Source organism: Penicillium subrubescens (genome assembly GCF_028828155.1).
Source record: "Penicillium subrubescens strain IBT 31985 chromosome Unknown utg000002l_segment0_segment0, whole genome shotgun sequence".
NCBI classification, from domain to species: domain Eukaryota; kingdom Fungi; phylum Ascomycota; class Eurotiomycetes; order Eurotiales; family Aspergillaceae; genus Penicillium; species Penicillium subrubescens.
The window spans coordinates 83,176-105,929 of NW_026643152.1; the positions used below are offsets into that span (position 1 = coordinate 83,176).

The 22,754-nt window shown below is 46.0% G+C and overlaps 6 protein-coding genes across 6 annotated transcripts; 3 read left to right on the plus strand and 3 right to left on the minus strand.

The window, feature by feature from the left end:
- Window positions 1-6,678: 6,678 nt before the first annotated feature.
- N7473_001569 (uncharacterized protein) lies at window positions 6,679-7,056 on the minus strand (the record flags this gene model as incomplete). Its single annotated transcript, XM_057147509.1, has 1 exon — window positions 6,679-7,056. The coding sequence occupies one exon, from the start codon at window positions 7,054-7,056 to the stop codon at window positions 6,679-6,681; it is 378 nt and encodes a 125-aa protein (XP_057011163.1).
- Window positions 7,057-7,525: 469 nt separating this feature from the next.
- Window positions 7,526-8,247, plus strand: N7473_001570 (uncharacterized protein; the record flags this gene model as incomplete). The annotated part of the gene is made up of 2 exons (XM_057147510.1): window positions 7,526-7,876; window positions 7,933-8,247. The coding sequence occupies 2 exons, from the start codon at window positions 7,526-7,528 to the stop codon at window positions 8,245-8,247; spliced, it is 666 nt and encodes a 221-aa protein (XP_057011164.1).
- Window positions 8,248-15,800: 7,553 nt separating this feature from the next.
- N7473_001571 (uncharacterized protein) lies at window positions 15,801-16,436 on the minus strand (the record flags this gene model as incomplete). Its single annotated transcript, XM_057147511.1, has 2 exons — window positions 15,801-15,981; window positions 16,114-16,436. The coding sequence occupies 2 exons, from the start codon at window positions 16,434-16,436 to the stop codon at window positions 15,801-15,803; spliced, it is 504 nt and encodes a 167-aa protein (XP_057011165.1).
- Window positions 16,437-17,143: 707 nt separating this feature from the next.
- On the plus strand, window positions 17,144-17,695 carry N7473_001572 (uncharacterized protein; the record flags this gene model as incomplete). Its single annotated transcript, XM_057147512.1, has 2 exons — window positions 17,144-17,540; window positions 17,592-17,695. 2 exons carry the CDS (start codon window positions 17,144-17,146, stop codon window positions 17,693-17,695), a joined length of 501 nt encoding a protein of 166 aa, XP_057011166.1.
- Window positions 17,696-18,301: 606 nt separating this feature from the next.
- N7473_001573 (uncharacterized protein) lies at window positions 18,302-18,517 on the minus strand (the record flags this gene model as incomplete). The annotated part of the gene is made up of 1 exon (XM_057147513.1): window positions 18,302-18,517. One exon carries the CDS (start codon window positions 18,515-18,517, stop codon window positions 18,302-18,304), a length of 216 nt encoding a protein of 71 aa, XP_057011167.1.
- An 883-nt stretch (window positions 18,518-19,400) lies between these two features.
- Window positions 19,401-22,172, plus strand: N7473_001574 (uncharacterized protein; the record flags this gene model as incomplete). Its single annotated transcript, XM_057147514.1, has 3 exons — window positions 19,401-20,043; window positions 20,146-20,541; window positions 20,670-22,172. Exons 1-3 carry the CDS (start codon window positions 19,924-19,926, stop codon window positions 22,170-22,172), a joined length of 2,019 nt encoding a protein of 672 aa, XP_057011168.1. The 5' UTR covers window positions 19,401-19,923.
- Window positions 22,173-22,754: the final 582 nt, after the last annotated feature.

Consider the following 22,754-nt stretch of genomic DNA (forward strand, 5'->3'; position numbering starts at 1 on the left):
ATATACCTAATCGTCGTCTTTATCGCGTGCACATCTCCATCTGCCCCGGAATCCCTATACTTTTTGAAGGCAAGCAATCTTCCTCCTGCCAAAGATTACAATAGGCTGACTAGCCCAGGTGAATATAACCGGATTTCCACAATTGAAATACGCCACAAACTTCGTCCGATATAATGTTAATGTAAGATCAAAAGCCGAAATCCCAGACCAGGTTATCAGTCACAACAATCTCATAGGCAACGTGGCCAACAACGCAGCCGCCGCCGCCGAAGGTGCATCCACAACCACGACTGCTACAATACATGATGCAGATAATAAGATAAAAGAAGACGCTTAGAAGTTGTCCTCTCAGTTGTTCCAATACTACTCCGTGGGTCTTCGGGGCTATTGCATAAAGCGAGAAGGGTCCAAAATACAATGTTTACATCTAAGCACAGCTTTCACGTTCGACTTTTCAACTATTTTTGGTCCTCTTATAACGGATATACGCAGACTCATACCCACGGTCGACTAGGGACGGGTTTCAGGCTACCATCGACTATCACGAACGATCGTTTGGCTGTATATCACAGCACTTATCACAAACGCACTCACAGCCCTCGTTGCTTGTCGCAAAGCTTATTCTTTGAAAGGAGGAAGACTTCTGGCCGTCATTAGCTTCGTAGGTGTTCCTCTAATGACTTATTTGACCCCTACTAATTGACTCAGGTTTCTTCGTTATTTATCTTAGCAGCCACAGTGGGCTCGTCCGTTCTTTATGCTCTTATCGTAGCGTGTGCTAAGGGGACGGTGGCGGATATTGGTGTACAGATATCTATTAGAACACAGAATTATGTGGCCATATAGCTAGTAACTGCTTTCTCTCTTGGGGCACTTGTTATTTAGCTGATCTAGCTATACTGCTGTTGTATTTGAGCACCTAATGCCCCTGTCGAATACTATTTGTGGGATCTGATCTTTTCTACGTCACAGAACAGTTGTTTTTCTGCACTTTGTTCTCAAACAAGAAAAGGCGCCCTGCGATTCCAATGATTAGTACTACCGAGCGCGAGCATTACATGACTAGTTGCTCTTTTAAGGCAATAGTACAGGAGAAGAATGTATATAGCAGCGTAAATAATGTCTAACCGCGCTAGTTTGCACGTTTCTGTCGGCGGTCTCGGTCGTCTCCTGATCGCCTAGTTTGAGATTCAGACGGATCACACATTTTTGCTATTGATCCGAATGTATCACAGGCGGAAAGAGATAGACGCTTTCGGCAAAGATCTTCACATTCTCGTTGGGCTTGACAGGCATCTCGCACTAAAACACAAACTGTATTTCTCAAATCTGCTAGGCGCTTATAAACATTTGACGAAGAGTGATGATAGCCGTCGTAGAGTTCTTTTAAGTTGTTGACGGTCTGTTGCGTGGTATCTTAGAGATGTTTGAAGAGCGCGTAGTATTCACGGTAGTATATGTTTTCCGTCTGTTGCCGTCCTATTCTCCGCACGATTTCTTCAATATCTTCTATTGTGTCGGGTTGATCAACTAAGGAGAATCAGTCTTACGGATTCCTGACATATCAAATGTGCTATAGATGACCCTGAATACATAGTTATAGCCTAGAAGGGGCGCTATACAACAATATCTTATGTAGTTGAGCAACAGTGTAGGTAATGAAACTGTTTAACTGGTTACGTATCTTAGAGAGATTGCTTATTTCACTAATCTAACGTTGATGTAGATTCAAAAGTTGCGGTCCGCAGTCTTATCTTTTCCTCTGTCAATATACTAGAGGCCTACTAAATTCTTCTATAAATCTAGGCGATTTAACTTCTAATCTCGATCAAAGGCTACTCCTTCCTGTTATTACTCTTTCCACTATAAAAACTTTCGACGTACAGAACCTCTTTGATTCTGCTTTAGCTTATATGCTGAGCATTTTCACTTTAGGCTATTTTTCTATATTCCTGTGTCAATTTATTATTTTTCGCTTTCCTACCGGTCAAGAATCTATCCCAATAGCGCTATTAATGATTGCATTTAGCAGTAGCGTTATGCTCTAGAGCTTGTGTGTTTTCTGTCACCGAGCGTTTAACCTATTTGACGTTCGCACAGCTCAAGAACAAAAGAACATTATATAGTGTGGCCTATTATTTCTCGTCTGGACAGCAGCTCTTCCTACCATTGTGATTTTATTGCCCGCACAGCCTCTTCTGTAGTTGGGATATATGATTATTTTCACTATAATAGCTCTCGGGAATTTGCTAGAGTACGCAGCTACGGAGGAGATAGCCACCGAAATCCCCCTAAATCGATTGCCGTTTCACATAGTCTGCGTCGTTCTATTTGCATTAGTTCCAACAATGCACGCGCTTGCAGAGCCTGTCACCGAGAGCTCGTCTTTGGCTATCGCTTTTAGGCGTTTCGTGCTCAGTAACACGTTAGGCGCTGCTGTCTACCTCTTAGAACCTTTCGAGAGAATTATTGCTACGCTAAACTCGAACCTAAGTCTTTATATCATGTATTTGATTCTCGTGTTTAGTCTCGTTTTATATTCGAGGGTGGTGTTCGATGAAATAGCGTCGCGAATGTCTTAAGCAACGATTTTATTAGCTATAGCAGACTCAATGGTCCACATACTAGTTAGGAGAAATTAGTTTCCACTACAGGGCAATTAAAAAGAGGCATTGTTTGGGGGAGGCTCAAGATGGGTGAAAACAAAGGTGATCCTGATTTATCTATATTTGTCACGTTCTATTAAAAGTTTTCTCTGAATGTCACCTATTGAGAAGTATGTTATTTAGATAAGTATCATTCTTCTATCCAACTCGACTAGTTCTAAAATAATTGTCTAAGGAACTACATCTTTCGTACTGTTTTAGGCCATTTTGCGTGGCCAAAGAATAGCTAGCTAGTTCAAGTAACTCACTTCTCTATTACACACATCATAATACGAGAAGATTTATAATTAAATATTTTACTTTATTAGAGACTTCGCCAACAAATAAAGCAGAGTATATCTGAACTTCAAGTAATAAATAATTTAGATAGAAATAAACGACTATATCGAAAGTTTGCGAACAATAACCCTCCCCTAGCTATACACCACCTTCAACTCGGATTAAGCAGATTCTCCATAACGATGACCCGACGACTTGCTTCTCCTAGTATGTTCTTCCTCCGACTAGCTATAATTCGGTCCTATATCTAGATCAAAAATCCGTGCAGATCCCCGAAAGTGCACTTGAACTGTATTTCGAACAGCTATATTAGTATCTAGACCAGCGCAGACTATTTAATTGTTAACTAACCGAGTAAATCGCAAAGCGTATAGCGAGTTACACACCTATAACTGCCATCTTTCTACGCTGCTAGTCAAAATACCGCCTTATTTCTATCTCAAAGTCCACTGCACTAGTATATATCTATAATCGTTTTCCTATTCGTCGATATTGACTAGACGGGTTCTCGGAGCAGGGCTTTTCGCAAAAAATTCGAAATTACAGAATCTTCGTGAGCTTTTGTTAGTAGTGACCCCAAGGTCTGTGTCTAGGCCGACTTACATCAAAATAATCCCGGTCAGTATCAAACATCCGCTGCCTCCACTGCTTATACTATTCGGGATTATCTATTCAAATTGTGAGTTCTCCTATAAAACTCTCGTCAACTTTGCCTAACTTACGAAAAGGTCTCTCACGTTTCCAAAGAACTTTAACCCGACGCACTATAGCTCTTCTTTGGCAACTTGCGCGAAGAAGTATCTCAATGTAGGGGAGTGCTCGGAAAAGACTAATGTCTTCCAAGGCGAAGATAATTGTTCCATAATAGGGCAGCTCAAGTGAGCGTCCCTACGGCCCAAAGACCGCGACAGGTTGCCTCCGAAAAGCCTTTTGTGTCCGCTATAGCCGGTAAAGATAGTAAAGGGCTCGGTTGAGCTTGCGTTAGGGTCGAACAATTATGTGGATATTCCACTTTTCCTTTAGACCTTCGAATTCGCAAACAGAGACATAACACAGGACATACTAGGTGAGCGCTCGCTATCCGGCTAGTGGAAACTATAAGTAAATATATTGACCGGGACTGAATCGTCGATTCGATTTTATTAATAAATCTATCCAAAGAATGCCGTCAGCCGTAGAGAGGCGGACTGCCGTGCTTAGGGATTTCCAGGGTAGATATACAACCAGTGCTCGTAGGCCGAGAAACACCGTGCAAACTAACTACTAACAAATAGCCCTAAGTAGTATCTAACGGTAAGGTGAATTTTTCTGTATAAGGTAATAATCCGTTCCAGCGACTATAAAGCATATCAAAAGGTAGTAGTATTTCAAGGCAAACTGCGGATAATACGCTCGGATAAACCTAGAGGTGACGATTCCGGCTAGGATAAAGCTTACGGTAGCCTACTTGAGGTTAGTAAGCGCTACGAAAGGGGCCTCTTAATTATAGGACAATCACTCACAAGTATCGCCACAACTTAGCTCGGTCGTATCATTGTCATGATTTCGGGGGATTCGAATATGAAACATACGTGGAGGATCGAGTGAACCATTGAAAGGAAGCCGATCCAACGATAAAAATAAGCAAATGTGTTTCTCTCTATACGGAGAATTTCCGCCGGTAGACTAAAATACATTCCAAAGCATAATAGGACCAGGTGGAGTACAGCAAGTGGCCCAGCTCTCCCTATGATCGTGTGCCAAGAGTTAGCACTAAAGACCAAAACCAGAATGTTTGTAGCCAGCAGCACGACCACAAACAAGCCTTGTACCGTGTTATTGATGTCAATCCACCGGAGGCATACGCAACTGATTGCATACCCTTTCTGGCGCCATGTCTCAGAGACATGAGAGAGCAAACCCGGCCAGAGGACATATTTCCCTTTCCTCCAGCACTATGCCACAAGAAGGGTCCTATATGCACAAGAGAGCCATATCAGACAGATTACGGCAACAACAGCACCGTAAAGCTGTGGAATTGATAATGCTAGAATCGACTCTTTGATCTCTGGAAAGGTCAACCGCATAACTACAAATATTTTTGGGAGACGGGATTATCTGTTCGATATATATGGATGGAATGTCGAGAGTGCAGCATGTTACCGATAAACTTATCTTAGTGATCTGCTCACTTTTATTATTATCGGTCATTTTTGCGGTATGGGTTTAAATTGATCTTCCGTGGCTTCTATCCTGGATAATGCGTCTTCTAGCTTCCTGAGGAATGCACAAATCGGACACTCGTGAGAGGCCCAGCAGTTTTAAAAATGCATCTCTTTGATGCATGGATGGGGACTATCCTCCTCCTAGGAAATGTTAAGCTCCTTTGGATAAATAACCGGGCTTTGTAGTCCTGCATCCAGTTTTCCCGTACAGTCAGTTCCTATTGAAATTATTAGATCTGTGGTCACGGCGCCATGATATCCTTGTCTATTACCGCGTTAAGCTTGGTGACTTTTCTGGCTTTAATTCATTTGATCAGGCTGTACTTTCTGTTTTATTGCAAAACTGACTGGTCACGTTTTAAGGCGGATGTCAGCCTAAGTACGTTATCTTGTATTATTTTTGCGACTTTAGCAGGGCTGTTTTGGGCCAACAAAGAGCCAGTGGGGCGGGAAGTCCTTCTTCAACTAAGCGCTATACCCACAACCCTTCAAGTGGTATGGCTAACCGTTCTATCAACCTTTGAATGTGGACTGAACAAGTCATAGTTTCTTCGAATTGACTTCCAACAACGACGGCTCCCAACTCTGCCCGGATGTGTTCTCATCGTGTGTCCAATGTTCGCTATATTGTCTAGTATTGTGAAGGTAGTTGTGGCTGTTACTGGAACATTTTACTGGGACCGCTTACACTGGAGTATTCTCTATATTTTGTGTCTAGACTACTTGGGGGTAGCATCGTGGTATTGGTGGCTGGTTGGCCAAGTGCTACAGGGCCGAAGCAGGTTACAAATGATCGCGCTGTATGTCTCTGTCATGGTTCTGCTTTTGCTCGCTAGCGCGGCTATTGGGACTGTCTGGAAGCTGTGGATTATTGCGCTGGAGGTAAGTCGCGTGAGGTGGATGCTTTATCTACGGGATTCTAATGTTTATTTTACCAGGTTCAACTTGTCTTAATCGCCATCTGGACGATTTTTCAGCAGTTCCTCTTTGGATAACGCGCGTGACTGTGCTTCAATTGTGAACCCTGAAGTGGGGCTGTTTCTAGAGTAGGACAAGTGGGAAACCTGATAAGTCATTTATTTGACACGCTCTCGCAACGATTAAACGTGTTTCTTGATTGTAGATCATCTCAAATACTGGAAGCTTGTTTCTATTCGTCTTGCGCCTGATTAACTCCATTTTAATATATATTATGATCACACTTCCATATTTGGTTACGAATTTGATGAAGTCATCATACGTATCTTTGCAAGGAAATAGTGCAACACCTGGTCGCTCGGTTTGTGAAATTCCATAGAGTAACAGACATTTATTCAAGATGAACTAAGGTAAGCGTGGCTCAAGCAATGGTTCCAACTAAGCTTGCTTCACAACATGGAGTACACAAATAATAATGGCTTTGCTAAGATTCCAGACAAGCAATCTAGTCCTCTATTTATCAAATGGGCTAAACTGAACATTCCAAAATATCTTCCGTAAAAGATCCAAACTCAGAGAGAAGATAGACTGTATAAGGAAGACGTCGGTCACTAGCTGACGCAGCGATGAGGCTTTGGGCGCAGTCGTCCCATCCAATCGTGTCGTTTTTCTTCGGGATTCGTATTTTCAACGTGACTGCGGATCTTTTGAAACCCACTTTTCTTCTTAGTCCCTTCCTTAAAGACGGTAAGAAAGGAGAGACGTGGCCCATTCGGCCCTGGACGAAGGCGCATTCGAATTATCGTCTGAGTGTTGGAGTAGGAAGACTTGGAGTCACGTCCATTGTTCCGATACCGACTCTGAAGTTTTTCATCTCCGGTTGCTTCCAGTTCCTTCACGTTATTGGATGGCTCCAGTAGCGGGACTTTCTCCGGGTCGGACATATTATTTACGCTCTTTCGGAGCGCCTGGCGAGTACTGGGAGACATCACGACTTGAAGCAATAGCGAAGAGACGAAGATGAAATTATCTTGCTATATATATTCGAGAGACATGAAACCACCCAACCTGGCTAAGCTTGAATTGTTTGCTTCCAAAATTCTACCCAAATATTATTTCTGATGTAGTAAGTGTTTTCAGCAATGAAAATAATGTCTCAAATCAGAAGGCTACAGGCTTTCATGCGGTACACTGCCTTATTCATTCGAGGTGTGCTACCTAGAGATAGGCGCCTTCAGGTCGGAGGGCCATTCAGCCCGGCAGTCAGGAAAGTGCGGGTATTCAACGGTTAAACGTTGGTTGGGACAGGAAAAGCGATGGTAAGTGGTAAGATTATAGGCCCACTGCCATATCTAGAGCCAATCTAATGGCATCAAGCTTCTATAAAACTATGATTTGTTCCTGCAGCTGCTCTTGCCTGCTGCCCGTCGACAGCGTCAGTTACATCGCAAAGCCAAAATGACTAGAGCCAGTAGTTCTAAGCGAGCACTCTTGAGAATCAAGTGTCGCGAGGCCTTGTCCACACACATCTGTAAGCTTCGATCCTATGATGGTTCTCAAATTACTGCTAACCTCTTCGTGGATAAGCGACTGGGTCTCACCATAGCACCTGACAAGGTCCGGTTGCAACCCCTCCCAAGTGACGGTTACTCTTGGTCAGCCACGGGTACGACTGCTGCACTCTTGAAGAAAGGTCTCAGTAGCGGCAACATTCGGTTCTATCAATCCATCTGCGAGGAATTGGGGCGCTCTCTTGAAGCGGTCCCTGTGCAAGTCTTGAAACGCACGGCAAAGGACAAAGCGAATGAGGTATGTCCAGATTGTTCCAGAGTGGTTAGCGTGGTTTCTAACACATTGAAATCCAGGGTCACATCGCAGAACTATGTTCCAGTTCTTTTACAGAAACGATTTTGCAGCTTAAAGTCGCAATTTCCAAGCTGAAAGAAGAGTTGAGCTGCGCTTATGAGCACCTGAGCCAGTCACAGGCTGAAAATTACCGCCTAGATCAAGCCCTCTCTCACACTCGCAACGAGCTAGAAAACTCGACATTCGAGAACAGCATTTTCAGGAACGAGCTATTGAGTTCAGAAGTCAGAATTGCTAAGGCAATTCAAGTTTTGGAAGTAACAGCAGGGAAGACAGCAACCGAAAGTCCAGAGGATCTGCCGATGGAAGACTGATCCGAGCCGTATCCTTGTAGTGTCTCCCAGGAACTATTTTGGTCTTGTAATTAGCCTAGAGAATTACAATAGACCAGACCGATTCATGTACATGTTCGACAATAATATGGATAGATGTAACTCGTGCTGAGCGCTCTCCTGGGCAATAGACCGCTTTGTACACACTATTGAGGTTTACCGTCTCTAATATGCTAACCCGTAAATTCCAAATCAGCTTTTGAATATGATCACTTTGGATTGAGGCCTGTGGTACTTCTTGCCTGTTGACGGCCCTAGAAATTCAACGGCGATAAACTATTGTTGTTCCCTCTACGGCACTGATCGGGCGTTGAAAGATGCGGCGAACAACCTTCAACACTATTGTCTCACAGAATTCCCACGTCTACACTGCACTTCTAGAACTTAGATAAAGCCGACTCCTATAGAAACCCTGCTCTGGACTTTCACGACACATAAAGTGATCAAGTGATATATCAGCTCTCTTCTATCCAAATCAACTTTGATAGGCGAAATGGGTTCTGAAAACTGTTGCCCCCCGTGGACAAGACATACCGCAAGTCTCCAATCACGCGTTGGATTAGGCGAATTATTATTTCGGCCTATTCATTGCTCACAGTCTTCATTTCTTGATATATACAGATACAGGTAAGACCCTGAGCGGCCGGATAACTGAATCTCATGTTAATCTCCCTAGTTTGAGTGCTCCCCTCACCGATTCTCAACCACAAAATTGGATGTATCGCTCAATCCTCGGAAGGTTCCAAATGACGGTCTACTTGGAGCGATTGATTAGTGACAAAGCTCTCAGGGGTTACGGCTTAGGAATGGTGTGCTACTCCGAACGCCCTTTTCTTTCTCTCGACCAATTTACGCAAGAGCAGAAGATGATTTATTTCGAACTATTTCCAACCCAGTGAAAGGACTTCTCTGCTAGATGAACAGGTACAAGCAAGGGTCTTTCCGAAATAGTTCGAGAATCCTGCCCCGAAGAAATATTCAGTCCAACCTGGTCATAGAAAAACGCTTGCTATTCCAGGACCATTCTCGAGGTAAGCCGAGACAAGGTACCCACGCCTAGTTTCTGTGATCATGCATTTCAATCTGGTTGGCACCAATAATAACGGGAAGAACACCTGTTCTTAACTTTTAGTCCGCCGTATCGATATCCCTAGTTCTTTTGGAGTGCTACACCGAGATCAACTATCATTAATGTGGCCACTTTTGATCAAAAGGTCCCCGGGTGCATTAGTTATGTTGCTCCTAACCTACCCCTTTCACCAATCTATCGCACAGCGTTTCGGCCCAAAAAAAGCGCTCTTTACTGTGAGATTGCAATCGCTGCTTAGGGTATTCTAGTCTCAATCATTCAGCTCATGCTTCTCCGACAGGAACCATCATTATGTTATAATGCTCGCAAGCTAGTTCCCAGGCTCTCTCGTGGACTCCGTCAGATCGCAACCACTTTAACACCTGGGAAGCCAGAGAAACATAGCGATGAATCAACAGATCCCCAGACCGTATCTACGCGACAGATACGCTTGGTTTTACATACCATAGTCGTCCTTTCCGGTTTGCCGCCTGATATTGAGATCCGCTTGGAGAGACGGAATGACTTGGTACCAATAAGTTACCACCCCGATGATAACATCCTTTACGTTGACCCAATGTGGCAAAACCCTGTTATTCTTCATTGCATCTTTCCTTGCACTGCGTCGAAATTGACGCGGGAGGATGTGCCCCGATCCGGTGGCCTATGTGATCATCTTCTGGAAGAGCTCTGCCGGAAGGCACTTTATGTGGTGCACACTCAACACACTCTCCCGATATCCACTCAGAATTGGGTTATTCGGTGTATGAGAAACAGTCTCCGCTATATGCCCTGTTACGTGAAGATTGACAAATCTGGGAAAGCTCAACTGTCAGTTATCTGGACGACCAAAGGGTCCGAATTCGCGTTTGCTGCGCATCGTTCTAAACCCGAGTATCATATCGTGCTTCATGGAGACGGCTGCGATGCTATCGATTCATCGCTATTTCATGGACACTCAGGTAGGTACTCCGAGAGGTTTTCACCTGACCAATGGTTGACTCTATGGCTAATCGCTCTATCTTAGTTTGCTTTCCGGATCAGAAGGCACTCTGTGGCTGTCGACAACAATTAGTTTCCAATAGCCGGACATCTGTCACGTTTGCTAATCTCGACTGTTCAAAAAAATATTACGCTATGGTCTCTGTCAATCAGGATATGGCATTTTGGGCGGTGTCTACACTCTCTGCCTATCCCGATGCAGGTGATAACTGCGATGAGGCGGGGGAATGCCATATGGTTTCCTTCGAGAAAGCTTCACAATCAAGTCTTAGCAACTGTCAGTCTCTGTCGCCACTCCACTTGAGAGTTCTACAAAAGCAGCAACGACGGGGGATAGCTGAAATGATTCGAACGTACTCTCGCGTACCAGAAAAGAACCACCGATTGTATGACAAGCATAGCCTGTTATTCGGTTTTTGAAATTTGAGTTTGATCCATGTTTATTAGTTATAGCAGGCTATACTCCTTTGATGAAATATTGTTAGAAACAAATGTGCTTTGTCTCCAAGGACTTTCTGGATATTTTATAGATGCTCTGATCCTGATGAACCAACTGGGTAAGACTCGGCAAACCCCACTTCTATATAACTTCACAGAATCCAATACGCCAGGCGTTGTAGAAAACCCATTTCGAGAGTGAGTCATGATCTAACGCCTCGTTCATGTTGATCAATGTTATAAGAATTAATAAGATGTAGCGTCAAATACCTCGCACAAGGAGCATCCTTCAATTAAATTTCTAACACTAGACCCATTTGATTATGGAGTCACCACCTGGAGAAAACTTCTCACTGCGTTAATTCAAGACCTACACGTCAAATTTTGACGTAAAGTTTGAAAGATTCAACTCCAGAGTAGACAAGGACGTCGTTAACTGATCTGAGGAGCAGGCTGAGGGAGCCGTCAACCGATTCGAAGACGGGATCGCACCCCGGACTCTCGTATCATCGGATTGAGCATCACACTTAGTCTCACGATTGGCATAAATACGAGGTCGCTGCGAGACACGAGGTAGCACCTTGATCCCACACTCCGTATACACTGATTCGGAGTTGGATTCTTGGCGTAAGTGGAGGCGTGATCGTCCCACCAGATTGACGTCGCTCTTATACCGGGCGTATTCGGTCATTTAATAAGCTAGAGGGGGAGGCGATGTAAATCCCAGCTTTCTTAGGCGATTCAAGACCGTGAATTCCAGCTTCAACTTGATACTATAAACCACGGTTTTGAGGCTGACTTCGATGTAATAAAGCTTGTACTCGGCCACGAGCAGCAGTATATTCATCAGAACAACAAGAATATTGATCCACAGTAAATGACGAATGATTTTCCGGTCGTCTTAGTGATATAGGTCTCGCTTAATTCTCCTTTGTTCTAGTGCTTAATAAATATAGACCCCGGAGAGAACGAATTCCTGTATACAGAATCCGGTCACCTGGATCCGATTATAGATAGCCGCCGGTCGAGCGAATACACTTTGACCACTATTCAGACCGTAGAAGAGTACCGTTATCGGAATATACAGTACGAAAAAATTTGTAACAATCATCCACAGCACCTAGCAGAGCTTCACGGGGTTAGTCGCGAGCACATTTAGGCGGGAATAGAGCACCACGGCTTGTCCAGTCACTATAGCATACCACCCCAAAATGAATGGAATTGACATAGCCAGGTTGGATGACTGAGATAGAAATCGTATTATAGCTAGGATCGTATGGACCAGTATGCCCCAGGATGCTACCTGCATGCTCCAGAAATATAGCCCGCGGTAGTGTTTGAACGAGTCGAACACGGCAATTCCTGTCTCTAGGGCGTTGTAGGCACCAATAGAAAACATGGATATGATTTGAATGATGGAGATGTTCTCGATGAGGATGGCTCCCACGTTGGGCGGCAAGCTGGTAATGATTGTGTCCATGGCAGTGTAGGACCGGGATGAAAAGACGAGCGCTGTGAAGCTGTGAATTGAGACAAACGAGATCAAATGAAATATTATGTTAGGGCCTGATTATTATTATACTGGCTTGTGTGACATAATCAGACAAGAATGGAATTCATTTTGTAGAAAATCCTAGGGAGTTCACCTTCAAAAGTCATGATGTACCGTACTCCGTTCGCGTGATTTACTTTACAAACAAGATGAATGAGAATAAGTACGATTAATTTTACTCCGCATCCTATCGAATCTCCGCGAATCAGTACTTGTGAAAACTCCTTCGAGTCTAAGGGGTTTTCTGGTTTGGAGAAATAGGACTAGGTGACCCTGATGAGGAATTGCCCGAGTAAAGCCACAAAAGTTATTTTACTAGAGATCCACGGGCGAGCAAACATTGGAATTATATTTGTCAATGATCGTGTTCGCACTTTTGTGGGCGGAAATGCCCCTGTTCCAACAACCCAGAAGTCAACAATGGAATAGACAAATAATGCATGTACGAATCCCTACAGCTGATCTATGGAACGCGCTGTTTTAAGTCACATTTCCTATGAATTAACGGCTTTGAATTTGGAATTGTACGTCTTGGTTAATGCCGGTGGGTCCTGAGAAGTCAAGCACGCACGGCTCTTGCTTATTCCGGCCTCTTAAGGCGGGTAACTCGTACCCTGGTTATGGCCGTCCCAGACTCTCCGAAACAAATCATTCTGTCTAAGGAAATCTTATAACTGAAAAAGATTATATGGCCTAGGGGCAAGTTAATTTAGTTCCTATTGACAGTTTTAGGCTTTGAGGTGCTGTTATCTGGAAGGAAACTTCTAGAACGAAGGCTATTGCATTTTGACCCACTCTGGTCCTTTATAGCTAGCAAGACCCAGGCAGCGCGCAACCTCTGCAAAATAACTTGCGGTAAAATCTACTTCTTACTGGCTAAAATGGAGTGAGCTAGCTTTTTACCCCGGGCCAGGGGCTTTCAGTTTGGGGCTACGTAGGCGTTGCTATAGTCATGCTCTTTAATGTGAACTCAGCGCGTTAATTAAGGAAATTTTCTTTTACGGTATTTCAATGGTTTACGAACCGAATCTTAGCAATACGCTTTGTGATAAATCAAGTTGCTGTTGTGGAATTTCCTAAATTAAGAGAGGTTCCTCATTTCTATCGCTACGCCAGGTCCCTCGATCATCACATTGTGACTAGATGCACAGAGGAAACCTTATGATTATCTTACCTCCATTCAAAGGTCAAAATCTAGCAGATACTCTAGATGGGCCTGTGGGTGTTAAGCTTTAAGTTGTTGTAGCATTGATCTGAAACAGTTCCTGTTGTAAACAAAGAACTTGGGTGAATTCAACGCCAGGCTCTACATTACGGATGGTTCAAACAGAGATACATTATAGTGGAATTATTTGCTGTGACTTTATCATTTTAGTGAGTCATTTTGCTAATATTGTAAGGTCATTTTGACCACAATGAAAGTAAGGTGTAGCGATTTTCCCTATCAGGTTCGGAATGGTAGTGTGCATTTTGTATGCTTTTCCCCCAAGTTGTATATTTCTGCAGGCGGGTCACATTTCTCTTTAGCTAGCATCAATTTAGCTTCTGCACTAACGTCTTCTTAGCTATCGGTGAGTTGTCTCAATGGCACCAAGGCGCAACATTTTGATGTTAATTCAGCTTTTGTAGGACCTGAATTCTGGCTAGGGGCGTCTCTTGTTTTATATTTTGTTCATGATCGCCTATATATAATCGATCAGTTCCCTATTAAGGGGAGCGACTATCGTCTTTATTTCTCTTACTCGCGAGCTTCCAATTGTCCTTGGGCTGAAATTCCACGATGCGACCCCATATTAAGTCTACGCAGAGTGAGAATAGTAGCTCAAGATCAAACTCAGACTGCAAAATCAGCGAATTAGCAAGAGCTTATTCGCGACGATCGGTTGCCTCTAACACCGCTGAACACCGTATACTACGATTAGTTAAGCGCTCAGCTACGGATTAGGTAGGTTTCTTCGGTTTCTTGAATCCTTCAATTAAAAACAGCCTTTTGCTCGCCCTTTTCACAATATTTGATCCTATATTAACTTTGACTACAAGTTGTTATCCCTACACAAAAGACCTCGAGAAGACGACAGCCAAGACAGTCGATTAATTCACAGACAATGCTTAAAGCAGGCGAGCAATTTTCAGAAGGAGCTTTGTAAGGCCTGGGAGGACCAGGACCGAGAGCGAACTGAAAGTACCCAGAAAATTTAGCAGCTCTAAATGGAAAAGGCAGAAGAGATGGCCAAATTGAAAAAGGTACTGGCGGAGAACGAGAAGGTCTCGGGCGAAGCAAAAAAATTACAAATGGAGATCAATCAGTTGCAACAGCAGCTTGAGTCTTTCAATTCCACTATATAGGGCCAAGTGGTATGGAATGATATCCAGCCGGTGTTGTATCAGGCACACGGTGACCTGGTATTAGCTGCCACGCAGTTCTGGAGGAGTGTGGAAGCGATTCAAAACCGAGAGCTGGCTACCTATTTGCCAGGTTCTGGAGTGGTGCATGGGATGTGGCCTGGTCAAGGAAGCGCACCAGAGCCTCTGATTTCTACTTCACTACCCGAACTTTCCGGAATGGGCGAATATTCCATTCTGCCCTACCAAGCGCTAACTACAAGCTAAAACACCACCCTTGCTTTAGGGTGAATGGCAAAATTGTGATGCGAATGTATTCTTGCCGTTGAGTCAGTTTCCATGGTTTGAATTTGATTTATCTAGTAGAAAGCCGACATGTTCTGATATCAGAAATCTACGTAGACCAGAGTCCTTCTAGAACTATGCTTTGTAGAGACAATGCATGACGCATAACATTCTGGTTGTGAGACCGCCCCACGTTTGAAAAAGCGTGCCCTTCGGGCCGCACGGGGGGGAAATTGGTAAAGGGGTCCGCTAGGCCCGTACTTTTTTCACCTTTGGTTAGATCTCTTCCGCAATGACAAATTCTTCTCCAGAGGATGTTCCGCGCCACCGCCGATCAAGGTTCGCGGTCTGGCCCTCGTATTAAATGACTCCGGTTGCCAAGGTTCACGGATTCTCCTCAGAGTGTTCGATGCACAATGTGGGTCGGCACCGACAGAAATCATAGGCAAAGTCCAGCCTTCCCTGCCCGGCAAAGTGCCCGAAACACTTTCAAACTTTTGACAATAATTATGATCGGCCGGGATCTACGATCCCGTAAAAGTTTTATGGTACTGTATAGAGTTTCCTCACTCCTGTTCCATTTCTCGCTGTTCTCTGGATACCCCAACCTTTTCCTATTTTACAAGGGTTCGCGTTCCAGATGCAGTGCATGAGTTCGCAATATTGTTATAGATCAGCTATCGGCGAATGCTATACTCAGAACGTCGATTCACGTAAACTGTCGATTTTTACTAGTCTTTTAACCAAAATGTATGATAGTCCTTTATAATCACAAAGTAGCGAGGCCACCATTATTGAAATCAATCCCTGGAGCAGCAAAAGGCTGATGATTGAAATAGGTCTCGTTTATCGTCTCGAAAACCGTCTTCGCTCGGTCTGACGATTTTCCGAAGAAGCGTGCCTCTCGTCTGGGTCAGCCTTGCTGATTTTCTCCTCCATAATGGCCAATCGACTGAGGATGTTCGCCAAATCACTGCGGACCACTTCATTCAAGCTTTCTTGGTTATTCATGGAGGATTCCACATTCCTATTTCAACATTTAGCGCACAAATTCCCTCAGATAATGCACCCAAGATCGGCTTACTTCATTCAGACATCTAGCCTTTGCCAAATGCAATCTTAGCGCATGTAATTCAAAGGTCACGGCTGTGATACTCACTCTGCAACACATTCCAAGGCAATCATGTCGCGATCCTCAGGAAGATCTCTCTGACCTTCAATCTTTTCCACATCTCGAGCAGTCGAAAACAACGCAGGATCAATCTGGGCTTCGTGGTTACGTCCAACACTGCCGCTTTGCACGCTAGATCCATCGTTCTCCGAGTGAATTGATCGCTGGTCCTCGGTAGTGTTACCAGCGGATAACTTTGACACACTTTGAGTATCCTCTGTTTCAAAAGAGGACAGGCTCAGGGCTCGTTGTAGTTGTCTCCGAAAATCGGGCCGTCGTGCGGAATACGTAGACTTTCGAAACGCTCCCATGTTGACGTCCAGTACCGGGGAAGAGGTCGCGTGGCTCTTGTTTCACGTTGTTCAGATGATGGTCATTATATAGATTTTAAATCGAGCTACGGTGTTTGCTTTTTTGCGTTAATTCACAACTCTTGCCCATTGAGTTGTAGCCAAAAATCCCATGGTTTTCCATACTTTCCATTTCCGGCGCCACATGTTGTAATCAGTTTAAGACCGTCTGAAGTTTTCTCAGGCCAACGTTGATGGTCCCACAAACTCAACGTGCATTTCGTCCTATCGGACAGCAAAGGCACAGAGCCATGTATGAATGAAGTCGAATGGCACCAACTTTGAAACCTTTCGTTTCACCGTTGAGATGTTCAATTATCAAAATGACAAATGGTTTGTTCTCAGTCCCATGGTTGACCTCGAAGTATATTTGACGTTACATTCTCCACCTCCCTGGCAAAAGCGTGTGAAGTACGTCCCCAGTTCTTTTTAGCAACGATGAGAATTACTTGTGTTATCAACGTTAAAACAGGTCTGTCAATCAATTTAGTTGACCTAAATTAAACAGCCGGAATATATTACCTAATTGTGAGCCGCTCTGTTGCTAAATGGAGCGGGCGTTAGATTATGCGAAACGAGAGGATTAAAGCTCAACAAAGCCTACCTACCTGTCCTCTATTTGTTGTCATAACCAGCCAGCCTCCAACCATCGGGACAAGATTATCACCATGTACTCGCGCAATGCAACACCATGGTCTAAACGGGAGGAAGATAACCTTCTTCCCTGGTTAGAGGAGAACAGCGAACTGCCATGGATCGCTCGCTCTGGTGCCTATTTGGACCAAGTTGGGGTGAAACGGTCTGTTGAATCCTTACGAGGAAAGAAATACCATATCCTACGAAAACGTCGCCATGGTCGTGTCAGACCGTCGCGGCGGACGACAACCTCAAAGGGCCGGGGAAAATCTCGACGTCCGAGAGCCACCAGCAACACACGATGCAATCTTTCAAGCAGTGATTCTATCAGTTGCAGAAATGTTAGACGATGGCTCCATGACATTCCTGAGGTTGCGCCAGATGGCGTCAAGAGTCAAGAACTGCCGTCGGCCGAAGCATCGTCATATGGTATGAGTAGACCTTCACTTTTTCTTTGGTTCAAAGCTTATTATTTTGCAGCTCATGAATCATATTCACCGAGTCGCGATGGACGAGAGAATCGATCATTTTCCAAGCTCTGGAACTATGTGCACTGGGTCTGTGAGCAAAGACGGCTTATTTAATGCGATCAACAATGTATGTTAGTGATTGAATCTTCAGGTACGCTTTGGGTGATGGAAAAGCCAAGGCATTTCAAAGACTTTGAATATTATTCAGCATATGATTTCATCATAAAGCCTACGTGGTAATGTATCTAGTCTTGCTCAACCAGAATACAGCCCAACGAGATAACAGGCTCTTAGAGACAGCACGAGGTGCTCCCTTCTCACGCCGATAGGGAGGCGGTCTTTTGCAATAACCCAAGGTCCAACCATCCAAAGCATGGCATAGGGCCACAAGCATTTGCTATGAAATACTTGGGGCTCCGCCATCCGTTTAGATTGCACCAATTGGGTCAATTCACGTAATTTTACTATGCTCAATATTTTTAATGACGAGTGCCTGAAGATGCTCTATATTAATTTGAACTATACCGGGCACACTACTTTACCTCTCGAATCGCTTACAGCCATTATCATCCCATTTACCGCTCTGCTCTATCGGACTACACGAACAGAACGATAAAGTAGCCAGCAGGAATGACTTTTTTCCGGTTTGTCAAGTGTCAAGTGAATTGGGTCAACAGCCCTCCGTTTACAGTAGTAGGTGAGAAACCCGACTACTGCAGTCTAATTTACTTCACACGCAATTATGAATAGGGGGAAAGATTGGTTATGTGTTGATACTGGTACTGATGGCGTTGAAGTGTTGATGGTGTTGATGGTGTTGATGGTGTTGATGGTGTTGATGGTGTTGATGGTGTTGATGGTGTTGATGGTGTTGATGGTGTTGATGGTGTTGATGGTGTTGATGGTGTTGATGGTGTTGATGTTGAACGGTTCCATATGCTCTAGCCAACGTGGACATCCCGGCGTTGGGATTTCCGACGATACCACATATTTTGATTGCCCTCAATTCCAACATTTTACCGGTGCTAGCTACACAACAAAGAAGCTTGGGTGAATTAAATTTCACAATACCTGCCAATACAGTATCAATTTAGAGCAAGCTATTCATGCTAGATAACCAGCTGATAGTCGGCTGTAGGAAATCCTCAAGAGTAATTAATATTCAGGTCGCCTTTCCATCCTAAGCTAAATCTATGAAAGGTCGGAGATTATTTATAAAACGTATTTGCCACGGAGCAACCCTCAATTTGGTAACAGGAGGGAATAGACTAGACGTTCCCAGGGTAGGCGAGGCTCCCTGGAGTCTGCGTGATGAATCCTGGCCTCCGCTGCGATCCTATAGTCCAACAGGTTTGTTCCTCGTGACAATTTACCATGCTTCTGGAAGCAGCATTGGGTTCCTGGGACCAAGGTCAGGTTTGGAACGGCTGAAAAAAGCCGGAGAATCTTTTTTGGTGTTCATGAGCCTTGGCCCAGCATCCATGTTAGCTCTATATATTACTAGCAAACAGTCTGTGTTCGCTTCCCTCAGGACAGCCAGCTTTTGCACCATCATGGCTTCCTCTTCATCGCTTCCCACAGCTACCCAGAACCATTTTTCGGGTGAAATCGATATCACTGAACACAAAATTCTCTACGCTTTTCTGCTCGGCAATAAAATAGGTGTGCATTTTTTGAAGCTCAGAATCAACTTGTCTTCAGCAGGAGCGACGTTGTGCTCATATGTCACGTGATAAGTACATAGTAGAATTTGGGGTTATGGCGGAGTCCCCCCAGTCCGCCGTCCCCCTCCTCTCATTTCCATTATTTTTCTCTTGTCGCCCCGTCCACGGGTTGCGTACAACGTAAATACGTCGGCGATTCGCCCCTCTCAGGCAGGACGGACCTCATGAGATCTCTACTGTAAACGGTAAGTCGTACCTCTACACTCATACACTCCTTGTCCTCGTAATTCACGCGACCGGCGTATTTGTTTCAGCAACCACTGGCAGTCCCTTCTCTCCTCGCTTGGGCTTTATTCCAGCTGAAGGCGGCAGATTCTCTGGTTCGACAGTGAATACACGTGCTGTAACTTGAAGGACTTGCAACGATCGACAAGATATTTCGTGCTCGATGGAACATGGTCACAAATAAACACCCGAATGGCTTACAGTTTTTCTTTCCCCTGGACAACTTTTCTTTCTTCTGCTCGCTTCGCAAGTAGAACCGCCGCCGGCTGTCTTCTGTTTTTGGTCGCTGCAGACCGCCTTAAGAGTCACATAACACCGCCCGGCAAAGAACACATACCCAGGATCCTCGCTGTTTGAAACGTTACTGTCTCGCGGAGACTCCGCGAGCCCATCATGTCGTCGGCTGTAGCGGAACTGGATAGCTACCTTCGGTCCATGCTGGCTTTGAAGCCTCCCGGGATTACAGGCTCCAAGGTTCACAGTATCACCAGACTGTGCACCGCCAATGTTCAAGTAGGACACGTTCCCTACTCCTGAGATATTTAATTGTTGGGATGGTTGAGACTGTTAAGATGGCCGAGATGAAGTTGATGAGATGCTAACCCTGCACCCCAGGATGAACCCGTTCTCATCCAAAAAGTCTACACCCACTTCAAGAAGGTTCCCGCCACCCACAAGCTGGGCGATCTCTGTGGTCGACTCTATAGCCCGGCATGGGTGGACGCCACTCGCAAAGGCTGGCCGGTCTCCACGAAGCGCCGCGCCGGATGGGACCTACGCTGGTGGTGTCGATCGATTGACCAAGTTGTTGCCCGTGTTGATGACCGACATCATCGACAATGCCCCGCAAGATCAAAAGGTACGCATCCACTAGGCGTGAATGTTCAGGCTGGGGCTGGGCCTCTGGGTGCTAATCGCGCCAATGACCGTATTCTCCCGCGACCGCTCAACCTTGGACATGGTGCTGGCAGTTTTTTGCGTTTTCATTGCTTTGCAGATCTTATCACTCACGTATGCCTTTCTGGACTCTGTAGGAAAAGATCAAGAAGCTCGTCGACATCTGGGAGTGCTGCTGCTCCTTCCCGCCCTCTATGCTCAACTCATTCCGCGAGAAACTGAACGCTCCACCACATAGCTAGTATCCACCTTCGGATCTTTACCCTCATCGTCTTCTGATTCAATCGCTTCTGGCTTGGTTCATAGATGTTCAGTCCAAAGGCTCACCGCGCAGCTTCAAGCCTGCCAATGGCTCGCCCGCGGCAACAGATACCATCGGCGAACTCAAGCCGCTGGCCGATATGGCTAAACAGAGCGCGGTGACGTCTGCTTCTCCCACCAACCCGCTCGCTACCCTGACCCCATCAGCCGCGGCTCGGCATCTCGCCTTATCAGTCGATTCATCTCTCCTGCCACCCTCGACGGCTAACCCATACACAGGTGCTGCTGCTGATGCTGGCGCCATGGTCAAACCAGCTGCCGCTCTTGGTGGTGTTGGCGAGAACCTTGCCATGCCGCAGCCCCGGGGCCATAGCCAGACCCCGAGCCCATTGGGAGCAATGCTTCCGCAGTGGCCAGCCGCCGCTCCGGCGATGGATGGAAACGCGATGTCCCGGCAGCTTCCCCTGCTGCAATTACTGTCTCAGCAGGGCATCTCGCAGGACCAGTGGGCTGCGGCCCTGCAACTCGTCACTATAGCCGATACCATAGGTGCTGCCAGCCCCGCTCAGCTTCCTGGATTTGGCGCGATACCGTGCCAGGGCTCTGGTGTCCAGGGCCACCCGGACGTGCAGAACCGTGTCGATCGTGCTCGCAGGAGGGATCGTGAATACTCTAGCTCTCCTCCCGCTGGGTACGGCCGTCCTTCTCACCTTCCTGGTTGGGACCGACGTCACTCTGCCTCGCCGCCTCGCCGCCACGATAGGCCGGTGCACGACCAGTATTACAGTGATTCCACTAGGCGCCAGGGTGATCCTCGCGATGCTGGAGGTCGTCAGAGTAACGAATACCGTAAACGTAGCCCTCCGCACTGGAAGCGCCTGTCTCATTCCCCGCTGCGGACAGACCATAATCTCCCCTCGCCTGGCTCCAAGCTCGTCGAGTGGGACTATTCCATCGGCCCGGGTAACATCAAGGTTCTGAGCCGCACCCTCTTCGTCAGTGGCATCTCCTCTGAGACTCACCTCCGTTCCCTTTTCAACAAATTCGGCGTCGTTCAGACCTGTATTGTCAATATCGACAAGCGTCATGCTTTCATTAAGATGATTAGCCGCGAGGACGCGGTGAGCGCCCAGTTCCGTTCAGGCGAGATGCAACTCCGCACCCGATTGGGCGTTGGTTTCGGCCCGCGTGACTGCAGCGACTATCAGACTGGCATCAGCGTCATTCCGATCGAGCGACTTACCAATGTGGATCGCAAATGGCTGCTCACGGCGAAGTACGGTGGCAGCGGAGGTCGTCCCATTAAGTCGGGAATGGTTGTCGAGGAACCAGACATCGAAATTGGTGCTGGCTTCTCATCCAAGGCGATTAGTCGACGCATTGCGGCTAGCACTGGCGGCAAGCGTGGCCGGAACTCAGACTGCTTTGGCGGCGGTCGCGGCGGACGTCCAGACCGTAATGGTTTTGGCCTTCGCCGCAATTGACAAGCAGGAGCACCAAGTTGAAGCTGATTGGTGATTGACATGGTGTGTCACTGTCTCGGAGCACCACATTGTTTCTGAGAGTACTCTCTCACGAACAATACGCACAGGTATTGGACGTTGAGTAGTGCTTTTAGACGCTGGGGAGTGGCAGCCGCAATATCAAGGGCAGCTAGTTGCTCATTGTTGGTTGGTCGAAAGATTTTCTCACAGACTACCCGCGGCGCGTGGAGCGAAATATACATTGTTCAAGACCGTAGGTTGGTTGAACTTCCACTGGAGTGCAAGCTGCGTCATTTCGACTTGACCTCCCGCCTGGTCATATATCCCGCGGTGAGACTGCAGGCTGCTGAAGCAGTTCCGGCCCTAACAGGTGTGACCGGTGGCGACGGAATCCGGCATCTACGGCGGTTGTGGTGTTGGTTTGGGGTGGGAGTAAAAGGGGCGTCCCCCTCGCGATCACGATATCGATCCCGGTCTCTTGGAAGTCAGCGGGCTCTGCTGTTCATCTTGTCTTGGTGAGCCGGAAACACTCCGCTCTGCCTTGATAGCGTGCGGATGTAACCGCGGTCACGCGAAGCTAGG